This window comes from Hyperoodon ampullatus (assembly GCF_949752795.1).
Source record: "Hyperoodon ampullatus genome assembly, chromosome: 5".
Lineage (NCBI taxonomy): Eukaryota > Metazoa > Chordata > Mammalia > Artiodactyla > Ziphiidae > Hyperoodon > Hyperoodon ampullatus.
In genome coordinates, this window is record NC_136918.1 from 87,634,687 (window position 1) to 87,658,097 (window position 23,411).

General features: G+C 38.9%; 2 protein-coding genes across 3 annotated transcripts in view; one reads left to right on the forward strand and one right to left on the reverse strand.

The window, feature by feature from the left end:
- Positions 1–276: 276 nt before the first annotated feature.
- Positions 277–18,502, reverse strand: SLC35A5 (solute carrier family 35 member A5; the record flags this gene model as incomplete). 2 transcript variants are annotated; one of them, XM_079704411.1, is made up of 6 exons in its annotated part: positions 277–345; positions 1,650–2,430; positions 8,587–8,654; positions 11,201–11,334; positions 13,401–13,499; positions 18,331–18,502. In XM_079704411.1, 6 exons carry the CDS (start codon positions 18,500–18,502, stop codon positions 277–279), a joined length of 1,323 nt encoding a protein of 440 aa, XP_079560537.1. The 2 variants fall into 2 exon arrangements, with proteins under 2 accessions (XP_079560537.1, XP_079560538.1); XM_079704412.1 differs by having other exon boundaries at positions 11,201–11,331; positions 18,331–18,460.
- A 4,275-nt stretch (positions 18,503–22,777) lies between these two features.
- Positions 22,778–23,411, forward strand: part of ATG3 (autophagy related 3) — a 33,716-nt gene continuing 33,082 nt past the window's right edge. The window contains exon 1 of the mRNA XM_079705020.1: positions 22,778–22,809. The gene's annotated coding sequence lies outside the window, so the exon portion shown is untranslated. The remainder of the gene's footprint in view (positions 22,810–23,411) is intronic.

Here is a 23,411-nt window from a genome sequence, read left to right on the forward strand (position 1 = left end):
AACAAGGAAAATAATCTGCAAATATATCTTGACCTACTAAGTACCAGGCCATTAATGCAGTCTCCATACTATTATTCTTATGTCAGTTCCTTAGAACTTTTTAGCCTTTGGGTACTCTAAGCTTTGGTTGGAATTATTTAGGGAGCGGTTAGATATATGCAAAGAGTTTTATGCTTTAGAAATGTTCTTGGTTTATCAAAGTGGAAAGATAAATATCACACATGCTGAAAATGTGAAGATAAGGTTTGTGAGAGCTGCCAACTATTTGGGTACCAGTTAGAAAGTATCTTCATCTGATTCAATATCACTCTTGGGTTTCGTAAGTCTCTCCAGTTCCTCTCCATCCTAAAAGGAAACAAGAAATCAGTAATTAATTAGGACAAAATTAGAAATGTTCCATTTTTGATGATTACTAAGGAGAAACCTTACTAACAAATCATGGACTTTATTTAATTAAACTATAATCTTGTTAAATGAAATTAAATAAATAAGTTCTTGGAAAGTTAACCTCAGGCATATAATGAGATAAAAAATTAGAATGCACTTCAGTAACGTTGAATTTCAAAGTTAACAAGAGCAAAGTAAGGAGCGGCCTCTGCTGGTCTTGGAGGGAAATGACTAAAGGCTGCAGAAATAGGTATAAACTAGGCCTTGTTACCTTGTTACCTTGTTACATTGATTTTCTTCTACCTAAAAAAGTAGGGCAAGCAGTGTTATTAGACTGTTGGAAAAGAATACAGGATTTCTAAATCTATATTCTAACTGAGATCAGAGCAGGCTTCTAATTTTTTCATCTTAAGAATCTGTTGTAAATATCAACACTTCAGAGGCATTACTGAGGGAAGCTCTGCCATGAACTCTATCTAATAAGAAATAGGTTTACTTTCCCGAAGAGTAGAATGTTCATTGTGTGAACTATCTCATATTTTGTGTGTTCATGAAAACTGTAAATTTAAACCTAGATAGAGGACTCCATTTCATATTTTATTTAAATATATATCTCCTAACTTGAGCCTCCAAGAGATCACTATGCATTTGCAGTGATCCTTTTGGGAACCTTGGGAACCACCGTCTTAGCGAGATAAACAAGGTTGCCCTTCTGGCACACTCTGGTTTATGAAAAACTACAGGGAAAAGAAAGAAGCCAGGCTTTTGACTTATATTTAACAAGACTTACTAACGTCAAAGATCAACTTTTCTTACGAATGAGGCTTGTTTCCCCAACTACAGTGGAGTAGAAAGAGTAATGAATGGATTAGGAGTCAGACCTCATGGGTTTGGTACCAGTTCTTTCTTTCACTTACTATCTGTAACCCAGTTAGCCTCTCTGAGACTGTTTCTTCACTTGTAAAACTAGGAGACTAGACAAGATAACCTGTGATGCATCTTCTGGTTCTGTGACTGTAATATTCTATGATACAACTAATGCATAAAGTCCTTGAGACTGTGATTTATACTTTTTCTCAACCCCTGACAGCATTATCATGAGCCCTTATACATAAGGAGTCCAACAAATGTTTGTTGAACGATAAGTCACAGAGATCCAATATGCCCTGTGACAAATCAGCACTGATCTATTTCTCTTCTTGCATAACTACACTTTGAATTTGGGAAGAACAGGCAAAAATGCAGCATCCTCACAAACTTACCCCACTGGAGCGCTCCCAAAGACTGCCACTTAGATCTCGGATCCTTTCTTGCCTAGATGTGTATTCCAGACCTTGAGGCTTGCTGGCATTATAAATAAATATGGAGAGAAGAACTGATGGGGCTTCTATGAAAAACTCCAGGGAGGGCCTGAAGTTAAAAACCAAGACAGACACTGCTGTGATGATGACAGTGGTGACCTGGGCCATCAAGACATGGAACATGTTATCCAGGAACTTCAGAATAAAGGCCACCGAGAGGCCCTGGAATGCAGTTACAAAAATAAGAGCTACTGAAAATGCATTGTGGCCATAAAAAAACCCACAGTTCTTAACCTGATCACGGTTACTGCTCTGAAGGCCCAGGGTCAGCCCATTAAAAAGAATGCCAAAGAAATAGAGTTTGCTGTTCTGTACAAAGATGCTTTCAGTGAGCTGGTTCCCTTCCTTCAGTATCTTTTCATTATAGATATTGGCCATCGAAGAAATAAAACACTGGACTATAATAAGAACATGGCCCAAGCCAAGACGGATATGACTGAAAACCCTGGCCGTGGTGTTCCACTGAGCTTCAGAAAAAGTCCACTCCTTTGTTGTGCAATTGTCTTTTCTGGAGCATTCACTTCTGAAAAGAAGACAGGAATTGGATGGGCTGAAGAAGGCATCGTGATGAAATCCATGTCCTGCCAGGTTATGCTGTGAGGTCTCAGTCCCAGAAGTGAGGGCCACAATAGACAAAAATAAAATCAGGAGGGAAGCCCACTGTATCCAGTTTAGATGCCTCCTGTTCAAAGATGAAAAAAGAGATTTTAATACTAGTCTTTTTTCCTCCTCCTCTATCAACTGTGTCTACTGAAAACTCAATCACTTGAGTACTTGGTTGCATGAACCATACTGTTTTTGCCAGCATTCCCCACAATTCAAGTTCAAAGGAAACCCGTTAGGGTGTGTCTGCTTCTTGAACTTTTTAATTTTTTTGCAGTATGCAGGCCTCTCACTGTTGTGGTTTCTCTCGTTGTGGCCTCTCTCGTTGCGGAGCACAGGCTCCAGACACGCAGACTCAGCAGCCATGGCTCATGGGCCCAGCCGCTCCGCAGCAGGTGGGATCTTCCTGGACCGGGGCATGAACCCATGTCCCCTGCATCGGCAAGCGGACTCTCAACCACAGCGCCACCAGGGAAGCCCCTTGAACTTATTTTTTATCTGCTTTTATAGTAGCTGTCCCTTAAGGCCATTCAGTCATTTCTCCTCATTTTAAGTTTCCTTTTAACCTATAGGTTTAACTAAGCCTCCTTTCTACCTTGGAAGCTGATCTTAGTTGTTTGGTACGATCACTTTTTAATCTCGTGATAAAGTAAGTTATAGCAGGGATTCTCAATCTAGTTTCCATGAACCAGAAAAAATGTGACGAGCTTCTGATATTTGTGAATTCTTGCAGTGTGCGCCAAATCTTCTACATAGGTGAATTCCTGGTCTTCCCCACCCCCACCAGGTGATCCTTCAAAGATCTGTCAAATTTTCAAAGGTATTCATGACCCAGAAATGATTTAAGGAGGAAGCTAGTTCCCAGATTCATGGCCTGATCATAAAATATTATACAGCAAACTGTTTGATAAGGCAAGGAAAAAAATATTTTTAGTGTCTCAGTTGATGAAGTCCTAACAATGCTTTATTTATTTCTTTATTTTGCCTAACAACACAGTTTTCAGATATGGAGGATGTGATGATGATTATTATTATTATTCCATTTTGAAAATTCATTCAGTTCAACAGACATTTAATAAGCAGCAACTATGTGCCAGGCATGCTGGGAAGAGAAAAAAGACTTGGTCTCCATCCTCAAAGAATTTACACTTTAACAGTGAGTGAGCCATGGAACTAAATGATGACAATATAATGTGTGACATATGATACACAGAACAATTGGGGTACACTGAGGAACAACACCTGAGTCTGGAAATAGAGTCAGGTATTGCTTCGAAGAGGAAATGACACTTAGGCTGAAAGATGAAAAATAAATTGAAGTTTCTCATGTGAAAAGGGAGTTGGCAATATACCCAGGAAGAGGCAAGAGTCTATACAAAGGCTACAAGAAGGTACATTGACTAAGGAAAGAGGGGTATGGGACTCAGGTGGGGGCATCCAGGGAGGCTTCTCGGGGGAACACCTTCAAGTTTGAAGATCGATTAGTCAGGTGGAGAAGAGGCACACCAAGAACAGAGAGTAACATGAGCAAAGGCAGACGTGTAAAGCAACAGGTGAGAACTGAAGTTGCAAGAATTTTGGCGCCTTTGTTGAGCGCCTACTATGGGTCAGGCAGTTTCTGTTCTAGGGGAGGAAATGGTTCTCAGAGGTTAACTGACTTCTCTAAGGCCATGTGTTTATGAAAGAGCAAGGAAGGAGTCTGAGCCATGGTTTTGTAAGTTCTCCTTCTGGACCAATGCACCTCTTAAGTATAATTCTGAGTTCCCAGGATGCCTGTACAGGAATATGTGTCTGATTTCACCAATGCTTCCATAGAGCTTCATGCTGTGAAACTGCTAACTGCACAGATAGCACACACAGACAGCAGCACACCTGTGCTTCCTATATGTCTTCTCATGTATACACTTTTATATAACCAGATCTAGCATGCAGTGATGAGACCAACATAGCCTTATAGTCCATGAGGTCAGAAACTGTCAGCTAGTCACATACATTTCTGAAGGTGCAGGTGGTACACATTTAGTAGTAGAAAGCAAATGGAACGGAAACCGAAAAGACAGAGATGAAAAATGGGTGCTCAATTTATAAAAATCATTATATAACCAAGTACTGTACGTCAAGACAAATGAAGCAATGATATACTCTACAGGTCCTTTAGAAGTTTTCAATTCTGACGGCTATAGATCTTCCACTAATATTGACATGGAGAAAAAAGAATCCAAGGAAATAAAGCCTTAAATAAGCTAACCGGTACCTACTGCAAATAATTACTCATTCAAGATAATGTTCTAGGCAGGTAAAAATTATTAAGGATTAGGGTGAAAATAGATTTTCAGCAAAGAAAATAAAACAGTAAATCATCCTATAAAGTCAGCTGAGGATCTGCACTCTTATAAATGATGACTGATTAGGCATGAAAGAGTTTGCTCCTTACGGTTTAGGTGATGCAACGGTAGAAACTCACTTAACCAACCTCTCCACTGCCTCAGTAAAACATTCAGATTGATGCGCAGAGCTGAATGCCTCTGGCTGGAAGGCTGCTGAACCTGAAGGCCTCTGCTCGCAAGTGAACTGTTTGCTCACAAAGAGTCTCTGTTCCAAAACGTGTTTTTGCCAGGTGACCTCATTATTGTAATTATATATTTTAATGATTACAGAAATCATAAATTATGAGTGAATGAAAAGGACTGCTGTTTTCATGAAAACTAAGTTGAATGGTTTGGGAGGACTAAAGGCAAATCTCAAGACGAAAAAACTGCCTTTGAATTAGGTACAGGTAAGTTAGTTTAAGCTTAGGGAATGAATAGTAAAAATCCAGAAGAATCTACTTTAAAAATATATTTAAGGCTTGCTCCACTATAATGAAATTGAAACCAGAAACCACAGATGATGTGTAATGAATGTAGGTTCAAGCAAGAAAGACGCCAAAGAACTCCAATCAGCAAACCCCACACGTATGCAAAGGAAAAGTCTTAGGCTCTTCATCAAAAGAATGATGAATTGACACTTACATACCTTAAGTTAAATGGTCTAAAGTATATATATATTTTAAATGACATCCCTACTTTGAGTTTTCCTAGTAACTCAATAATTAGGTCCAAATTGTGTCAGATAAGAGCATTTCTACCATATTTGGTGGTAAACCAAGGCAGAGCAAGAAAATATTTAAGTGGAAAGACATAACTTTTTTCAAGAAACCATGCATCATACCTTTCTAAATAGCACAGAGAGTGACCAGGGGCAGATTTATCATGGGAAATTATAAATATTTATCAAGTGAATGAATGGTTTTGGAGAAATGCTTGTTATTACTGAGTGGCACTTTTATTTTTTCTGCTGGTTCAGAAAGTAAAGTTCACCGTAACTTCTAAGACATCCAACATATGTTTCAAAATGTGTTTTTTAATAATTTTTCCCTTCCCTTTAAAGAAATCAGAGAAACTTATATACATTCTTTAGGTAAAAATAAGTGCTGGTCTTGGTTTCGCTCTCTAATCTCCCAAATCTCGATGTTCAGGCTGACATTATTATTCCCTAAAGCCCAGCAAACAAGATTATACAACTTTGCCAGGCCTTAAGAGCAAACCAATAGGGCTTTGAGGCATGCCTGCCATATTTCCACTTTGAACCAGTAACTATACTTCAAGGAGGAAATCTATGCATTCACATGGGGTTTAGAATAAGACATTTGAATGGTGATACTTTTCACTTTTTCTCACTTTCAAATTCTTACAAGTAAGTCTTACATTAGTCACTGGACTTATTTTTTTCTACCTGTATAGCCTTATATCCTTTACCTGTATGGGAAAGGTATTTGATGGCTCTGCAAGAGTCAAATATAAGACAAGAGCTTTGATATTCTAAATGAGTTATATATGGCAAACAAATTAAGAACTTGTGATAGAACTCAAGCTATTCTTAGGTCAAAATTTTATTGCCACGGGCAGAAGACCATCAAATGACTCACAAAGAGTAGATTAAATAGGGAAAAACTAACAAACAACATACACTACCACCAACAAAAAGATCAAAATAGAACAGAGTTGATTTTAAAATACAGTAATAGGTAATACTTAAAAGGCATTCCCATAGCATACACTATTAGATTTATTATCACATTTTAGCTCCACTATTTAGAGTAGCTTCAAGTGCTGATTTGTGAATTAGTCAAACTAAGACCCATTCTGGGAACTAAGCGTTTGTGGAAATAATAAAAATGGAGTGATTTTATTGTTTCTTTAATCTAAAGAACTTCTAAGGATTCAAAACAGAGTGGTATTAACAACAAAGCAAACACATGCCTAAGAATCAATATTACTGCTTTGAATATTAAGAGGTAAAATATGTAAAAAAAAAAAAAAAGTTTGAACTGTAGTTCATAACGTTGTTTGTCCCTCTGCCCCCAGCCTATCCACCTAGACTCCCTCTTCTACAGCCAAAGGGAGCTGCCCAAGGGCTGCAAAATGCTTAGTGGCTCCGGGTTCCAGGCACAGACTCAGCCTAACTGCACCTATCTCATGGGGTCATTGTGGGGCTAAGTCGAAATAGGGTAGGAAGGCCCTGAGGAGACCTTAGTGTTTTCTAGTCACTGGTGGAGAGCCTCCCCGTGCAGCTGCCCACATGGCAGTCGGGCCACCCTGAGCAGGGCTTTTCCAAGTGCCCCTCACCTTGGCCCACAGCCCTGCTCATGCTCTGGGGTCATTAAAAAAAACAAACCACCAACTCTTGGCATAGCTAGAGCTACTAGTCAATTTCAAATCAGGAAATACATACCTTTAAACTTCTCTTTGGTAAATTCAGTTATTAATTTAATTTTGACATAATACTTATATATTATATAATAACTTAAGTATAATACCATGTGTACTCATAAACTGTCACTTCACAGGAAAAAAATTTTTTTTACTTGAAGTAAAAAAAAAAGCCCCAAACAAAACAAAAAAAATACATGTTTTTGAGACCATCGCTCCCCTATTAATAGTGAGTATTTTATTGTGTGTCAGAGCCAACAATTATTCCTTTATGGAAATGCATCCCTAATTTTATCACAGGAATCAATATAAAAATATTATTGCTTACATATGTTTTCTCAGAAGCCAACTTTTATCCTACAAAGTGACTTTCATGCTGATTTTAAAGACTTTAAAACTTTTTTTGGATTAGCATTCTTTAACTTGCTAGTTGAATTGAATTATTCTCACAATTCATAACTAAAATGAAGAAAGTGATAGCAAAAGCAAATTTCAGTGACTCTAACATTTAAATTGGATGAAATGCTATGTTCATTTTTTCCCCATCTCTTACATCAACTATTAAATTGAATGTTTCCTCAGGGTAAAAGAAAACCTTACAAGAATTTCATAAAATTTATGTACTGAATGCATCACGGGATTCAACAAATAATTAGTGCCTATGGACCAAGCCCTTCATCCTTCTGTACACATCAATTATGAAAACACACTATGACATAGCACATTGAGAAACAAAAAGAGAATGTGAATGTAAAATTAAAATAAAAACAATCACAACAAATATAACAAAGAGTTAATTTTATTTTCATCATCATCATCATCATCATCATCATCATTAAATAACAAATTAAACTGGAGTTAAGTACCCAGATGCTGTATCACCTTAGGACTTTCTGGCCTTTGCTTTGCAGCAGAGCCTATCTAAACTAAAAATGTTTATTTTATTCAAACGTTCTCCTGGAGATGAATTAGTGATAGCACTTGGAAAGTTTAATAAGTTAACTCTTATTAATTGTAATTCTAACTAGATTCCTCATGCAAATCCTCTGCCAGTTACAGCTTAAATCACGTAGTCATCTCAAGGAGTTTAATAAGGAATTTGCCACTTTTTATCACCTCCAAATTCCATATAACAAACATATTAATCTTAGGAACTTCTTGGTTCCCTATTAGTGTACAGAGAATCTTCAAAAAAAAAGCTAATGAATTCTTTGTTGAAAATCTGGCACTAAAAATTAAAATAATTAAAACCCAATCATCTCTTTTCTTTTGAGATGCTAAGAAAATACATTTCAAACATTGAATCGCAGAGGATTTAGACAGGCTAACACTGCAGCTGCTTTCCAGATGGGTTAAACAACTTGCCCAACACACAAAGCAAATTAGGAATAAAATCCCGGCCTTGGGATTCAGAGGGTATATCACCTGAAACAAGGCGGTGCCATTTTAAAGTATGATATATGCTTTCACAACAAGTTACTTACTTCAGCACTATCCTGAATAGAAGAGCTGTTGTTATAATGCTAAAATTTGAGAAGATAACAGCCATGGCCTAGAAAGAAAGAGAAGATAGAGTTACAATCCAAGCAAAGCACTGACCTCAGAAATCTCCCAGCTTGGTGCAAGTTAACCTGACAAAAAAAGCTTTTTGGTCAAAACCCAGAGGGGTTATTAGGGCAGCTACTTCACTAGAGGATTAAATTCTATTTTTATTGCTTGTTAAACTTACGTAGATATGATCAAATTATTGTACAGGCTTTGAAAATGTGCTGAAATTCAGCAAATGCCTGTGTAATAATCTTTATGTGCAGATCTGGGAATACTTATAAACTCTATAGGTTTAGGTCCAGAAATAATGGTTACAATGATTATAAAGCACACTTTTTCAAGCTCTCAGAGACTTTTAACACTGATTCTGTGGGTAGAGAGAAAGCAAGTACTGTTAGGCCCATTTATACATTAAGAAGATGGAGGTATAGGTTTTTAAGCGTTTTTAATGCTCTAGGAATTAAATCAATTTACCTGGTTGAACTGTAGTGATTCAATACCAGTGATTCATTACCAAACTTATATTTGACAGTCCTTTGGAATTATTCACATTGTTCTAAACACTTAGAAAGGTGTTAGCCAGATTTTATTAAGGTTTATTTTTGTGAATTTAGTCAAATTCCACATATGAGAATATTAATCTGAACATATATACATTTTGGCCCAGAAAATATGAAATTTATCACTGCCGCCATAATTGGATCTGACAATATTAATAATTTCTAAAAGCAAATCCTACTGCCTTCCTCCTTGCTGTCACTTTAGATTGACCAACCCTAAAGAGTATCCACAATCTTATACAACCAGCAAACATGACTAATATGCAGCTGAATTAAAGAAACAAGAGTAAAATCCAATAACAACTGGCAAAAATTCCAAGAATACAATATTGCTCTTTTTCTACTGAATTTTTATGGGAACCATTGTTTTAAGGTTTTCTTTGCAGACGAATGTTTGTGAACCCCTGGTTAGAAGACAAGTAAGAGGAGATAAGAAAAGTACATGGCTGGTTAAGAGTGGGGAAGTGGCGGCTCTGATGAATCACAGTTACAGCACTGCAAATGTACCTAACCAAACAGCCTGCTGGCCTGGGGAACTGTGTCCACTCTGTCCAGGCAATAGTATAGAATAAATAAAATATCACAGCTCTTTGCCCCCAAACTTCCATGCATCTCTATTTAATTCTTTCCAACTAGGCTTGGGCATAGCACTACACAGAATATATAAGCCAAGTAATTTATTTTGTAGTATCTGTGGCTGTACACAATCAGGAAGGAAGAGCAAAGCAATAAGCTGTAAGAACAGGAAGTTGCACTCCTGCTTTGGTACTAGGGATTTAGCAAAGGGATATAAATTTAGAGCTAGTCTGTTGGATACAAATAAAACACAACAAATATACACTTATTGGATGTGAATAATTATGTCATTGGGAGGAATTCTCGGATCTGAAAAACAAAGTGAAAGAATTTAGGAGAGGACACGTTTTAAATGGAATGAACTTTTACTAATAAAATGGATCACAGAGCTGAAAGCAACTTCAGGTGATCCCCTGGCCCAGGTCCTTACCTTTGGGCCAGTATGGTAACACTATTCTATTTTACAGAGCAGTTTGCCCTTGCCTGGTTCTAATCTTTTAAATTGTGCAAAAGAATCAAACTCCTGTTTTCTACCTCAGTGCCCTCTTGATCCCTCCTTTTCATCCCACTTTCACACTGATTTGGATATACTTAAGAGGCTTCAAATAGAGGACTAGTGTCAACAGAAATTCTATGTATGATCAAAATGCCTGAACTTGCTCTTTAAAGAAAATTAAAACACATTTTCTTAAATGTGGCAATAGAAACCTTCATTTTATAAAATGAAAATATAGAGGGGAAAATATACACGTGATCCAAACTGAGTAACAGGTAAAAGCAGAAGAGACCAAACTTTAATTCTGATTACTAAGAGCTCTCTAAATTGGCATAGGGGATGCCAGGAGAGATGAGAAGTATACCTAGTATTATCAGTTATGGATAGCAGTTAGATTGGGAGGATATAATCTCTACCCTTAAAGAACTTGGTTAAATGACAGGACTAACAGAAAACGAAAATCATACCAAAAGAATACGTATACACCACATTAAAACAAGTGTAAGAAAGAGCGGTACACTGAGTGTATAATTTTCTGAGTTAATCATGGGAGTCTGCTTGGAGGTCCTGGAATGTTGAGATTAATATTAGAGGTGGGTGACCACAGGATGGCTCAGAAAACAGGCAGACTGGTTAAGGTTACACAGAGAGAGATGGCTCTAGATTCAGTGGTCAGGAAGCAGCTCCCACAGATCAGTCAGCACAGTTTAATGGTTATCTTTCACAGCGGAAGAGTCTTGCAAGTGGATTGGTAAGTCAGTGCTCAGATGATTCTGCTCAAACCTCAGGAAGGCCAGTGAGGCAATGAGAAACTAACAGTGCCAAGGAAAACCATTAAAAAAAAAAAAGAGAAAGGTTAGTTCCAGGATTCATTTCTCTGTCTTTTCAATGCTGTCTTCTTTGTCATTATTTACTTACAGGCTGAAGATAGGAAAGGACATAGAAGACAATCAAATTATCCAGGAAATAAAGAAAGGCAGGAATGGACCACTTCATGAAATTAGAGAATTTCTTCCAGGAACCACATCTCAAGTTTCTATTTTGATGATCTTCTAAAGAAAGAAATACAGCAATAAATATATGAGCTTGATTAGAATGCACATATTTTTAGAGAAAGTAAATTGTATTTAATTTCTGATATAATTCTTTAAAAGAGACTTAATGAACGTGCTTTCGTAAGTGACTATTAGCCTTGAGAAATCAAGAACTACACAGGATTCCATTATGGTCTTTCTTCACCCCACCACCGTGCTCATCTCTGACAACAGCAACACTTTAGGAATACTGATTTTCTTAGTTCCTGCTAACTTGAGACAGACGTATTACTGAGGAAGGCATCTCAGGACACACTTATGTTTTCTCTTACTACTCTGAGCATAAAGCCAAGAGAGATCAACAAGTTAAAATAAGTGGAACAAAAAATGTAGCGTTCATGCTGGGATTTTTTTTCCCGGGGCCGGGACAGTGGTGCTGTGGTGGGTGAGGGAATCAGGAAAGGGAGATATTAAGTGAAAGTTTATACATAGGGGAGTAGAGAAAATTAACCTTTGCTCATCCTAGTATGAGTTATTCTCCTATCTCTAGGTTTACAAAAAATTAAGAAGGTACTGTAACGGAGAATGTAAAATAAAATGAAAAGATAGAAAACAATTTAAGTCTAACCCCTGTAAATACTTCATAAATTTCATGAGATTAAGAAATGTATTCCACTAACTAGAAACTCTGCAAAGACTGAAACCTCTAAGAATGAAAAGACATCTTCTTGGGCAAGCCCTTTAATGGTGTAAATTCTATGTCTACCTCATGTGGGAAGGTGGATCAAAGTAGAAGGGAGAGCTAAGGTTCCATAACTGGAGAATTAATAGCCACAAAAGGGTACATACTTTTGATCTGAGCAAGGATTAGTACCCTTATTTGATACTATGTGCACCCTTATTTGATACTTATTTGATAGCTGATGAAACTGGAGCTCAGAAAAGTAAAATAATCTGCCCTAGAATACAGTCTCTCTGACTCCAAAGCGCTATGCTGTCCCCCTAAAGGCAATGAGGACTGTTTTGCAGTATGCTACGTATCACGTCAGACAGCAGTGATTTAGATAATCCTGAATTTGAATAAAAACTAACTCGCTGTGTGACCCACCACAGGAACAAGTCAAGAGGCAGCACAGTGGACGGGATGCTAGGACATGTGGGTTGGACTCCAGGCTCTGCCCCCTCCTACCCAGCACCACATTAACACTTACAACTTATGCTCTGAGTCTGTTCCTCACTTGCAAAACATGAGAAATCAGATTTCTATTTGTATCTTAGTAGCCTCATATATAAAATTAATGGGCTAGGCTAACTGATATGAAATGTTCCTTTCAGTTCTAAAATTTTTTTTTTTTTTTTTTTTTTTTTTTTTTGCTATATTATAAAGTATTTTAATTAAGTTACTAAAGGAATATTCTAAGCTTGTTTCTGAAACTGATCACAGTAATCTATCTTTGGATGAAGATCAGATGCCCCATGATCCACAACCAGGAGATTATACATACTGGAAAGGACATCACTTATAAGACTCTCTCCCACCTAAATGAAAAGAGCCCTTATCAGGTATTAAGTAGTTCATGCGCAGTGAAATTGAAAGAAACTGACTCTTGAATTAATATTTCCCACTCAAGGGCTTCTGTACTGGCCTGGTTGATAAAAGGACTGCTGACCTCAAACAACACCCGCATGAGAAAAAGACAACAGCAGTGGTAGACAGCTGACCCAAGAATTTGGACCAGGTCTGTTAAGATCCATCCTAATTCAATGGAACTGTTCACCAAATGTGTCTCCCTATCAAAATGTAAAGTTTTTGTTTTATTTCTAATATACTTCTGACTCCAATGTTCAGGATAGAAAGGAAATTCTCCAGTGAAGCTGAATTAACTACTCACGATGTGTATCACTGCTTGCTACTGAAAGATCTGCAAACAAAAAGGGAAAATGATGGAGGAAACTTTCATGTACTGAGGTATGGAGAAGTCATTCTGGCTTATAAGGTAAGGCTGTTCTAGTTTATCAAACATACCTAAAATTTTTTGATTCTGTGATTTTTAACCAGTATATAGTACCATTTCAAGACTCACCTTTCTTTAGAACCCAGAGTGACACAAGCACACAGAAAACCAGCTTCACCAGTTCTGAGCACACATTCACAGTGGTTGGAAGATAATCATATTTGTTCTCTGAAATGTAACAGAAATGTTTTTTAATTATAAATTGTGCTCTATATAATGCTTACATACAGTAAATAATTTAGAGCTGTTTCTAAACTTAAAAGTTGGACTTTAAGACTGGTTATATTAAACTTCATCCAGTTGGTTTTGGCTCTTTTGTATTTTTGAATCAATTCACCTAATGTGTTAGCTATCCTTAACCTCATTGAGTGTTTTATTATCCTCGAAATTGAGAGATATGCCTCTCATGTTTTCCTTCAAGTTCCTGAAAAATGTGTTGAGGAGGCTAGGGCTACAGGTGAAGAAAGCTTTGTGGCATTAGAGACAACCTTCTAAGTTGACCATTAACTAACAATCGGGGCCTGACTAATCAAACAGCTATCAATCTAGGTGGCTGAATTATTACCCAGCTCATGATTCCTCTTGTGTGACTTGTCTGCCTTGCTTAAATCAAGGTACACTCTGTCTGTGATATTCCCTTAACTCAGAGTTTTCCTATCTGTTTCATATCATGGTACACATGGAAAACAATATTTGTTAGGCACTCTGGGACAAACAGTATGTTGTGGTAACAGAAGGAAGCGGCTTGCGGCAAGAGGCAACTGGCCCAGGGCTCTTCGGTGGACAAACACACTGACACATCCAAACCCACTGACCAATCAGGAAGCTATATCCCAATCTACAAGCCAATCTAATTAGGAAATGAGGTTTGGTTAGTATATCTTGACTTAGCTGTTATTTCTCTCCTTTTTCTAAATGCTTACAAACAACTTGCTCTAAGATTTTACCAAGGACAAACATAAATTTTATTAGTTACTATTTCGAGGAATGCATTTTCTCAGAAATATTTGCTTGTTTCCCTTGGTTGTCATATGAAAAACCAAAACTGGCCAAGTACAAAGGAAAAAAGCCAACTCGACATTCTTCCTCCCCAGAACACTCTTTCTTCCTCTTTTCTGTGGTTTTCCCTAACCTTCACAACCTATGCATAATCAATCCTTTACTCATCTCCGATCCTGTAGCACTAGTGTAAACAGATAGGGTAGGGGGTCCCCGGAGAAAGAGAACCAGGCGTGGCTTTCTGGACATAAGAGAAGCCATTTTTGGCCTAAGCCATCTTGTGACTTAAACCTGGCCATAATGCTTGCCCTTGAATAGGTCTCAGTAATTAAGGATCTTAAGGGAACAAAAGAGTGCAGGAACAAACAGTTATCCAGCAAGAGAAGTGACAATAGCAAAGATAATGTATCAGTTGTAAAACTCCCACTTCAGTTTCAATGGTAAAGATGAGCCTGCAGTGCTCAACCACCAGATCAACTAGAACTGGATGATGATGTTGACCTTTTCTGACCCTCCTGACTTCAATCAACTAAAGCTGGATTCTGTCAACCACCCAAGCCCCTTCATAAATTGCATGTACCCTTTAGCTTAAAACTTGCCCAATTTTGCTGTTTGGGAAGACACTGCTTTGGGAAAGCTCCCCGGTGTTCTCCTTACTTGCTACAAGTAATAATAAATCCTTCCTTCTCCCGATCTTTGGCTTGGTTGTGTCTTTTGGCTCAACACCTACCAAGAGGTGAACCCAGTTTTTGGCTAACACTACCTATAAACCTCTATAACAGTACTTTTAACATTGTCTTATAGTTACTTTTTATGTTGTATGTCTTACCTTAAAATGTAAGCTTTGGGGCTTCCCTGGTGGTACAGTGGTTAAGAATCCGCCTGCCAATGCAGGGGACACGGGTTCGAGCCCTGGTCCGGGAAGATCCCGCATGCCGCGGAGCAACTAAGCCCGTGCACAACTACTGAGCCCGTGCGCCACAACTACTGAGCCCGCGTGCCACAACTACTGAAGCCCGCGCACCTAGAGCCCGTGCTCCACAACAAGAGAATGAGAAACCCGTGCACCGCAATGAAGATTAGCCCCCGCTCGCTGCAACTAGAGGGAGCCCGTGCACAGCAACGAAGACCCAACACAGCCAAAAATAAAAACAAACAAATTAGATAAATAAATTTTAAAAAGTAAGCTTCTTACAAGACAGGGATTATGTCTTGTAAGACATCCTAAACCTGGCAGTTAAGTGTTCTGCACTTAGCAGGCACTTAATTGCCTGTTAAACTTTCTCCATTATTCAAAGCTCAGTTAAAAACATCTCTTCCTCCCTTTTCTGAGCTCAAAGCTAAAATGAAATCACACTCCATTATCCTCCAACAATACTTTGCTTTACTTTCTAGCATGATACACATGAGCAAACATGCATGCACACAAATGGGGGGGGGCTTTATATCACAACTTTCAAACTCTTGTCACTGCTCTTTAACTCATTCTTGCTTTTCATCGTTTTTGTTTTTCTCCTTGCATTTCTCTCATGGTTGATGCCAAATCGTATCACAGCATCATGTGTGACCTCTCTCCACTCTTCTGCCCACACTCCAACCTTATCTACGCCACATTCATCCTTATTGGTTTCCCTTCACTCCCAGAGAGAGGAGCCATGGCCCCACTATTCACCCATTCTCCCCATTAAAACCTTCCCTTCTCTTCAGGGGTTTTGCTCCAATAATTATTTCCTCGGGCTTCAGTATAACTCCTTTATCTTTCAATTAACTGGCTTCCTCTCCTCTCCTACAAATATGTTCAAAACTCCCAACCAAAAAAAATAAAATATAAGATCCTCCCTCTCCAGCTACCATACCTCCTCCTAATCTCCATAAAAGTGTCAATATTAATTATCTCCACTGTACCCACTTTCCACTCAGATCTTGCCCCCAAGCAGTTTGGACTGCAACTCATCTCTCTAATTCCTTCTTTTTTTTTTTTTTTTTTTTGCGATACGCGGGCCTCTCACTGTTGTGGCCTCTCCCGTCGTGGAGCACAGGCTCCAGACGCGCAGGTTCAGCGGCCATGGATGACGGGCCCAGCCGCTCCGCGGCATGTGGGATCTTCCCAAAACGGGGCACGAACCCGTGTCCCCTGCATGGGCAGGCGGACTCTCAACCACTGCGCCACCAGGGAAGCCCTCTAATTCCTTCTTAATGTCCTTCTGAGTGTCAGCACTCCTGTTAAATGCTGGCATTCCTTGGAGTTCTATCCTTGGCTCTTTGTTATTTTCTCATTCTGTGTGGTTACTCTGAATGAGCCCTCCGCTCCTTGGGTTTTAAATGTCAACTTAATATAAATGTTTCCAAATCTGTATTCTGGAACATTTAATGCTCACTAAACATATCCATATGAATAACTATCTCCTATTTATTCACTTAACTGGCATTTCCTTGACATGTGTGAAGTGCTAAACACTGCAGGATACAGCAGTAAACACGGACACAGCTCCTGGCCTCATGGAAGGTACAAGAGCTAAAACTGTTAATTTCTCTGAGCTCTGTCCAACCTGCTCTTCCTTCCTTAGTCTCCATCTCAGTTGAGAACATCATTGATCTACTCAGCGTCCAAACCAGAAACCTCTGAACTATCCAATACTTCATCTCCTTTAATCTCCACATTCCACACATTCTCCAGGTCTTGTCTTTTCTATGTTTAGAATATTTCTTGAATCTATCCTCTCTTCTCAATTCCTACTTCAAAAACCTTGGTTAGTTTTCATCATCTGTGGCTTGAATTTGTAATAACCCCCTAACTGGCTACTTCTCTTCCCCTTTAGTCCCTTCTCCATCCAGCTACCATAATAGTCTTTCTCATCTTACCCTGCCGTTTATATTCCTCCAAGTATTCCTTGTCCCCCAGACTCTAGGGCCTAGAGAATAAAGTCCCAGATGCTTAGCATGACATATAAAGTCCTTAGCTCTCTGATCATTACTGCCCTCTCTGGCTAATCACTCCTTCCCACCTCGTCCAAGTCCTTAAAACTTTTTGCTCAGTAATTCTGAACTACACATTCTCACAATCCATCCTGCTTTTTTAATACATCTGTTCATTTTTATAGGCTGTTGCTTCTGTTTTGAATACCTCTGCCCACCTTGTCTTCTTGTGGATCAACTGTCACCTTATCAGGGAAGTGTTCCCTGACTGCTTCACAGTCCACATCATGCTCTCCCAGACAGAATATATCACTTTCTATGTAAAACTACCTCTGTATCTTTGGTATAGAACTGCACTTATTATACTGTATTTTCATGATGCATTTACATGTATTTCTCTTCTAATAAACTGTGAATTCTTGAGAATAAAGTCTGTATCTTATGCACTTTGAACCCTGCTAGTAATATCTAGCCCAGCGCCTGGCAGAGAAATGTTAACTGAAAAAGAGACTTATGTACACATCTGACTCCCCAAGCAGACCATTAACGATCATGATGTCATGATTTTACGTGTACTCAATAACTAGTGAGAGGTTCTCAACACAGTTTTGTGGAATTAAACTGTTTAAATACAAATTCTTACATTAAGAATAATAAAAGATTTCCTGAGTATGTATTTATCAAAGCTAATAACCTGTACTGCTCCATTGATAATGTACTTAAAATAGTACCTCACAAACGCCAACTGACCAAATATATCTCCTATTTCAAAATAAGTTATAATATATATTGCTATAGGCCCAGAAACACCTGTTGATTAAACCAACAGTCAGATGTTATGATCTGTTCTGCAAAGGTTTTGATCCTGTACTTAACTGACCCAAATTTCACTCAGCATCAAAAATTTTTCTTGGTAAGGAATGAAAGTTTAAAGAACCAAATGTAAACATGCTTTATCACTGACATGAAGCAGAATACTTTTAAGGGTATTATCCCCATTTTATATACAAGGGAAACTAAAGACAAGAAAGATAAAGTGTGATTAGATGGCAGTGCTCCATACATATTCCAAATCTTAACTTACCTTCATTGGCTGAATATTTTACAAGTAGGATTCGACTGGAGCTTAAAGCAATGAATATGGCCCCCAGCAGGAATGTATACATTGCTGAAGAGGAGCTTAACACGGGATGACCACAATAATTGCTTTCCATTCCACTGTTTTTTAATTGCCTTAAAGAGAAGAACAAGTTCATGAGCAACCCTGCTGGCAGATTAAGCATAATGCAAATACCATTGATTTGTGAAGAACAGAAAAGGAATTTTTTAGATGTCTGGTTATGCCTATACCCAAAGCAAAAAAGTTGGGGAGTACAAGAGAAACTATGGGGAAAGGAAAGGAAAGAGTCAAAATTTGATAGGAGGGGGAACTCTAGAGATTGAAAGGCCAAGAGCCAGGTTAGAAGTGCTGCCAAAGGTAGGGCATTTTAGGACTGCAGGATTCTGCAGGAAAGCAATTCTTTAACTTTCATTCTTATGAGCAACTTTGCTCTAGAAGATAACTTCAGATTTGTATTTTTCTCCTCAGTAGCGGTTTTTCCATAGGAGGAAGAAAAAGAGCTTGATGGGAAAGATTTCGTTACAATAATGACCGAAATAGAAATATCTGAAACACTGTGTTAATTTATACTGAACTACTGTTGGAAGTAGAAGACGAAATCAATGGCTCTAAGGCCCTCTTTTGATATGTTAAGGCCATTAAACTCCAGGTCGGGTAACTACCCAAAGCAACCCAGAGTAAGGATAGTGCACAGTGCCTGGAGGATTGGTGAGAGATGGGCTGGAAATACCAATGCCCACAGCCCAAGTGGGGCGTAAACCTACCAAGGCCAAAGAGACACCTCCCCTTCTCGGGAAGAGCAGCTTTCCCTCCACGATCTAGGAACGCCTTCTTGTCACACATGCGCAGGAGGCATCTCGTCTGGGGCGCCCTCCCTCAAACGCACGCGCACTTCCTCGTCCCGGGGGGCGCCGTTACCTCGGTCCCTTGGAAGAGCTTCTAGTGGCAGAGCGTACATCCTAAAGCTGAGACAGTAACTATCTAGGTCCGCAGCAGCAGCAGCAGCAGCGGTAGCTTTTAGGGTCCATACACGGAGAATCTATGGGAGAAGAAAAAGGCGAATAAGCCTTTGGACCCGACCCTCCTATTCCGGAACAAAAAGCACAATAACTACCCGACTAGGCAAAAGCGGACCTGGCGCCCATTGCGCAGGCGCACTCAATGTTACGCTTCCGGAGGGAGGGGAGAAGTGACCCGATCCCGCCCCAGCGCGGCCTTTCTTGCGTCACGTGACCGGAGACTCCTGTGTCACGTGAAGCCCAGGTGGCGGCGGAGCTACGGCGAGAGGGCGAGAGTAAGAAGCGGAAGCCGGAAGGGGCGCGAGTGAAGGCTGGCGAAGACTCCTCCCGAGAGGGCGAGGGGTGCGCGTGCGCCCTCTTCTTCCAGCGCAGCCCCGCCGCCCTCGCTCGCGGCCAGGTGACAGCTGGGCCTGGCCTGCTGCGCGCTGCCTGGGGCGCGAGGAGCGCGCGCCCTGCCCTTGCGCGCCGCGCCGGCCGCCCCTCCCCCTCGTCCCGTCCCTTCCGTCGCGTCCCGTCCCCTCGGGTGCCGCCGGCTGGTGCTGAGACATTTTCTGACTCCCGACCACTGTCCCGGCTCCCCTTTCCTCTCAGACGCGGGGCCGGCCGCTACTCCGGCCCCAGAATGCAGAATGTGATTAACACGGTGAAGGGAAAGGCACTGGAAGTGGCTGAGTACCTGACCCCGGTCCTCAAGGTAAGCCGGGCTTGCCGGGGGCTGTCAGGCTGACGCTTGGCTCTGCAGGGACCGAGGACCGAACGCCGGGGGAGTCATGGTGTTGTCCATTGGGGAGCGGTGTAGGGTGGTACGCGGGAAAAGGTGCAGCCCCCTCCCGCGGTCTTATCTAGCTGTTCTCTAGGGTAAACTTGGAGCGACGCTCTGTGCGTACTTCACCCGCCAGAACTCAGCTCGTCTGGGTACATCGGGTTGGAGCGTAGTCCGCAGCTAAGTGGGTTTTAGAACATTAAATCCTAACATCGGAAGTCTTTTGAACTTTTAAACAAGGATTTTGCTTATTTTAAAGAAACGAATCAGTGTTTGGTACTAAAATGACATGTTACTTTTTTTCTTTTAAATTTCGTAGTAAGTCTTGTAATTAGTTTGAAATAGTAAGTTGTGAATGAGGTCGCAGCTTATTAGATTTCAGTGGAACAAGGTGAAATTTGCAACATTATTTCTTTCAGTACCGTTGAACCCAGTTTACAGGCAAAACCCCCTTTCCCAAGTTTTAAAATAGCTGGAACTAGTTCCTCTTGGACATCAGTGATAATACGGAGCAGCTTGACTCTTCTAGATATTTTTTTTTTACATTGGCAATAACAGCATTTTTAAACTAAAAATTGTGACACATTAGCTGTTACAGCAGTAACTGACTTCCTTATTTTCAAAGATAAATTTCTAGAATTGCATTCGAGTTTTTCTTTTATAACCCTTTATGGTAAGTTTTTTGTTATTGTATCTTTATTTTTCCTTTCTGAAAAGCGAGCAATGATAGTAAATGAATAGCGATTTCTTGCTTAAGTGTTTTTTTCTTTAAGCTTTTATTAAAATTTTACAAATCTTAGTGTAGGATGAAATATCCATGGAAATGGTTGTTCCTCTATTCAAGAAGTTACTCTGGTGTTCTAAGAAGATTTTACTTTGCTCCCTTTCCATGACAAAGCGAAATATTAGTCCTGCAGTTTTTAAATACTTATTTCTAAGAATGGTTTTAAAATGATATCTTGTTGGGCCAAGTTAAAAAAAATTTATAAACGAGAACTCCAACACTTGCTACGCTTACATTTATTTACTGTGAAACCCATCATAATTAAGATTATTCAGTCAAATTTGAAAATAATTTTTTTGACATTTGAATCGAATGATTCTTTTGCATATTATGTCATCTTATCAGAAACGTCTAACTTACTAGGCATACAGCATTTAAATAATACACAATTATTAAAACTTTTTAGTTTCAGGGAGAGAGGAGCAAGAGAAAAAAACCTCCCAAATAAAATATAAAACTGCTATTTTGAACTTATAGGATTATGTACTGAGAAAGCATTCTACTTGTTCACCAAACTGAAAGGATGTGTTAGCTTGTTAGTATGCATTTTTAGTAATAAGGAAAGCAGAATCAATGACCCTCTCCTTGATCTTTCCTGTGCAAACTGTTGGTTTACAGAGTGAATTCTTGTAGTTTCCTACTAGACATGGGAAGGCAAGGAGAAAAAGCTAAATCCCTGGGAAATAGATGATGATTTATCCCAACGAGTAAAAATTAAGAAAAATCATGGTTTGGAAGGCACATGTACAGTAAAAGCCAAAGTCCTTACAATGATCTTCAAGCCTATACTTGTTTGGTAGAGGGTCCTTTCTCACCTACTACTGGCTTTTAAGCAAAAGCCCTTCTTCACTTTTGCTTAAAAGCCATCTGACCTCTATGTTATCCATCAAGCACTCTCTTGCCTTGGGTTTTGCATTTGCTCTTCCCTCTGCCTGAAATGCTCTTCCCCCTGCCTGAAATGCTCTTCCCCCAGACAGCCTTGTGGCTTGTTCCTTTCCTTAAGGTCTCTACTCTATAGTCACCCATCAGTGCAGTCTTTGTTCTCTTACCATCCTATTTTAAATAGTCATCTCTGTCCCTCCACCCCTGACCAGTTTCCTCTCTGCACCATTTTTCTTTTTGATATTGATGACCATTTGGCTTTTCTCCCTGAACTAGAGTTTAAACTTCTTGTGAGGACAAGGAGGGGTATGGTCTATTTGATTCACTCTATGTCGCTATTACCTTAAATAGTGCTTGGCATATAGTAGTTATTTGGTATTTTTTGAATCAATAATGTTCATAAATGAATCTTCATTTTTGTAGATTTCTACCACAAAATCTTATGTATAACTTAAACTTAAGAAAAATTTGGTAAGTAACATCCTTGCTTTAGAGGAGAGAATATTGTATAATATCTTGGTGGAGATGAGAATAATGGGAAAGTATTAAATGATTTAGGACTTCTAGATTTGGTTTCTAATATTACTCAAATGAGACATTGGCTGAATTGTAATATGTTTAAACATCTTTAAGACATTTTTCTGTTCTGTAAAATAATGATATTTCGTCATTTCACAAAATTATTTTGAGGTTTAATGTTTGTATAAATCTTTGAATGTTTTTCCAAAGAGCTTTGCTCTAATATAGCACTGATCACATTATATTGTGATTATTTTCATGTCAGTTTCCTCTGTTATACTTACATATTCCTTGAGGTCAGGCACCAGTGACAGATTGTTTTTTTGCACATGCTCCATTACCTAGATGGGTACCAAGCAAATGGTTGCCCACAAACATTTTTCAGTTGAAAGTGAGAGATAGTGTAATACTGTTATTCTTTTTACTTTCTTTAGGAATCAAAGTTTAAGGAAACAGGTGTTATCACCCCAGAAGAGGTGAGTATTGAAGATATCAGTATAAAGCTATTATATTCTACAATTACATAAAACTGGGTGGCTTTTGTGTTTTATAAGAAAACATCTTGAAATTTAATCTTGATTTGAGTAAAATTAGATCCTGTTGACTATATTAGCAATTTTGTAATTGTAATTACGATTTGTAATTGTAATTACAATAATAGCAATTTCTATTTCCCATAAAAGAAAATGTAACTTCCCTCTCAGTTTGTCATTTCTCATATTTTTCTGTAATTTCTCTTTATTTAGAAATGAGGGTGGGAGAGGAAATGGAAAAGATTCCTATAGTGACTTATCTTTCACTCATATTTGTATTATATTGAGCTGTGCAGTGGACTCTGGCGTTTGTTGTCTGTCTTCTTTCTACCCCAAACATGAGTTTTCATGGCTTTTCATTTGGAAACTTTGTCTCAATGCTTGGATATTAAGTTTTCTATCAGTTTTCAGCTTAAATATTTTATTGCTACATATTTAACATTGATTTTTTTTCCCACCATTCTTTCACTTTTTCTACTAACCAGACAATGATGAATCTGCTTAATGCTGAAACAAATGGCTCTTTTATAGGCCAGTTGTGTTTT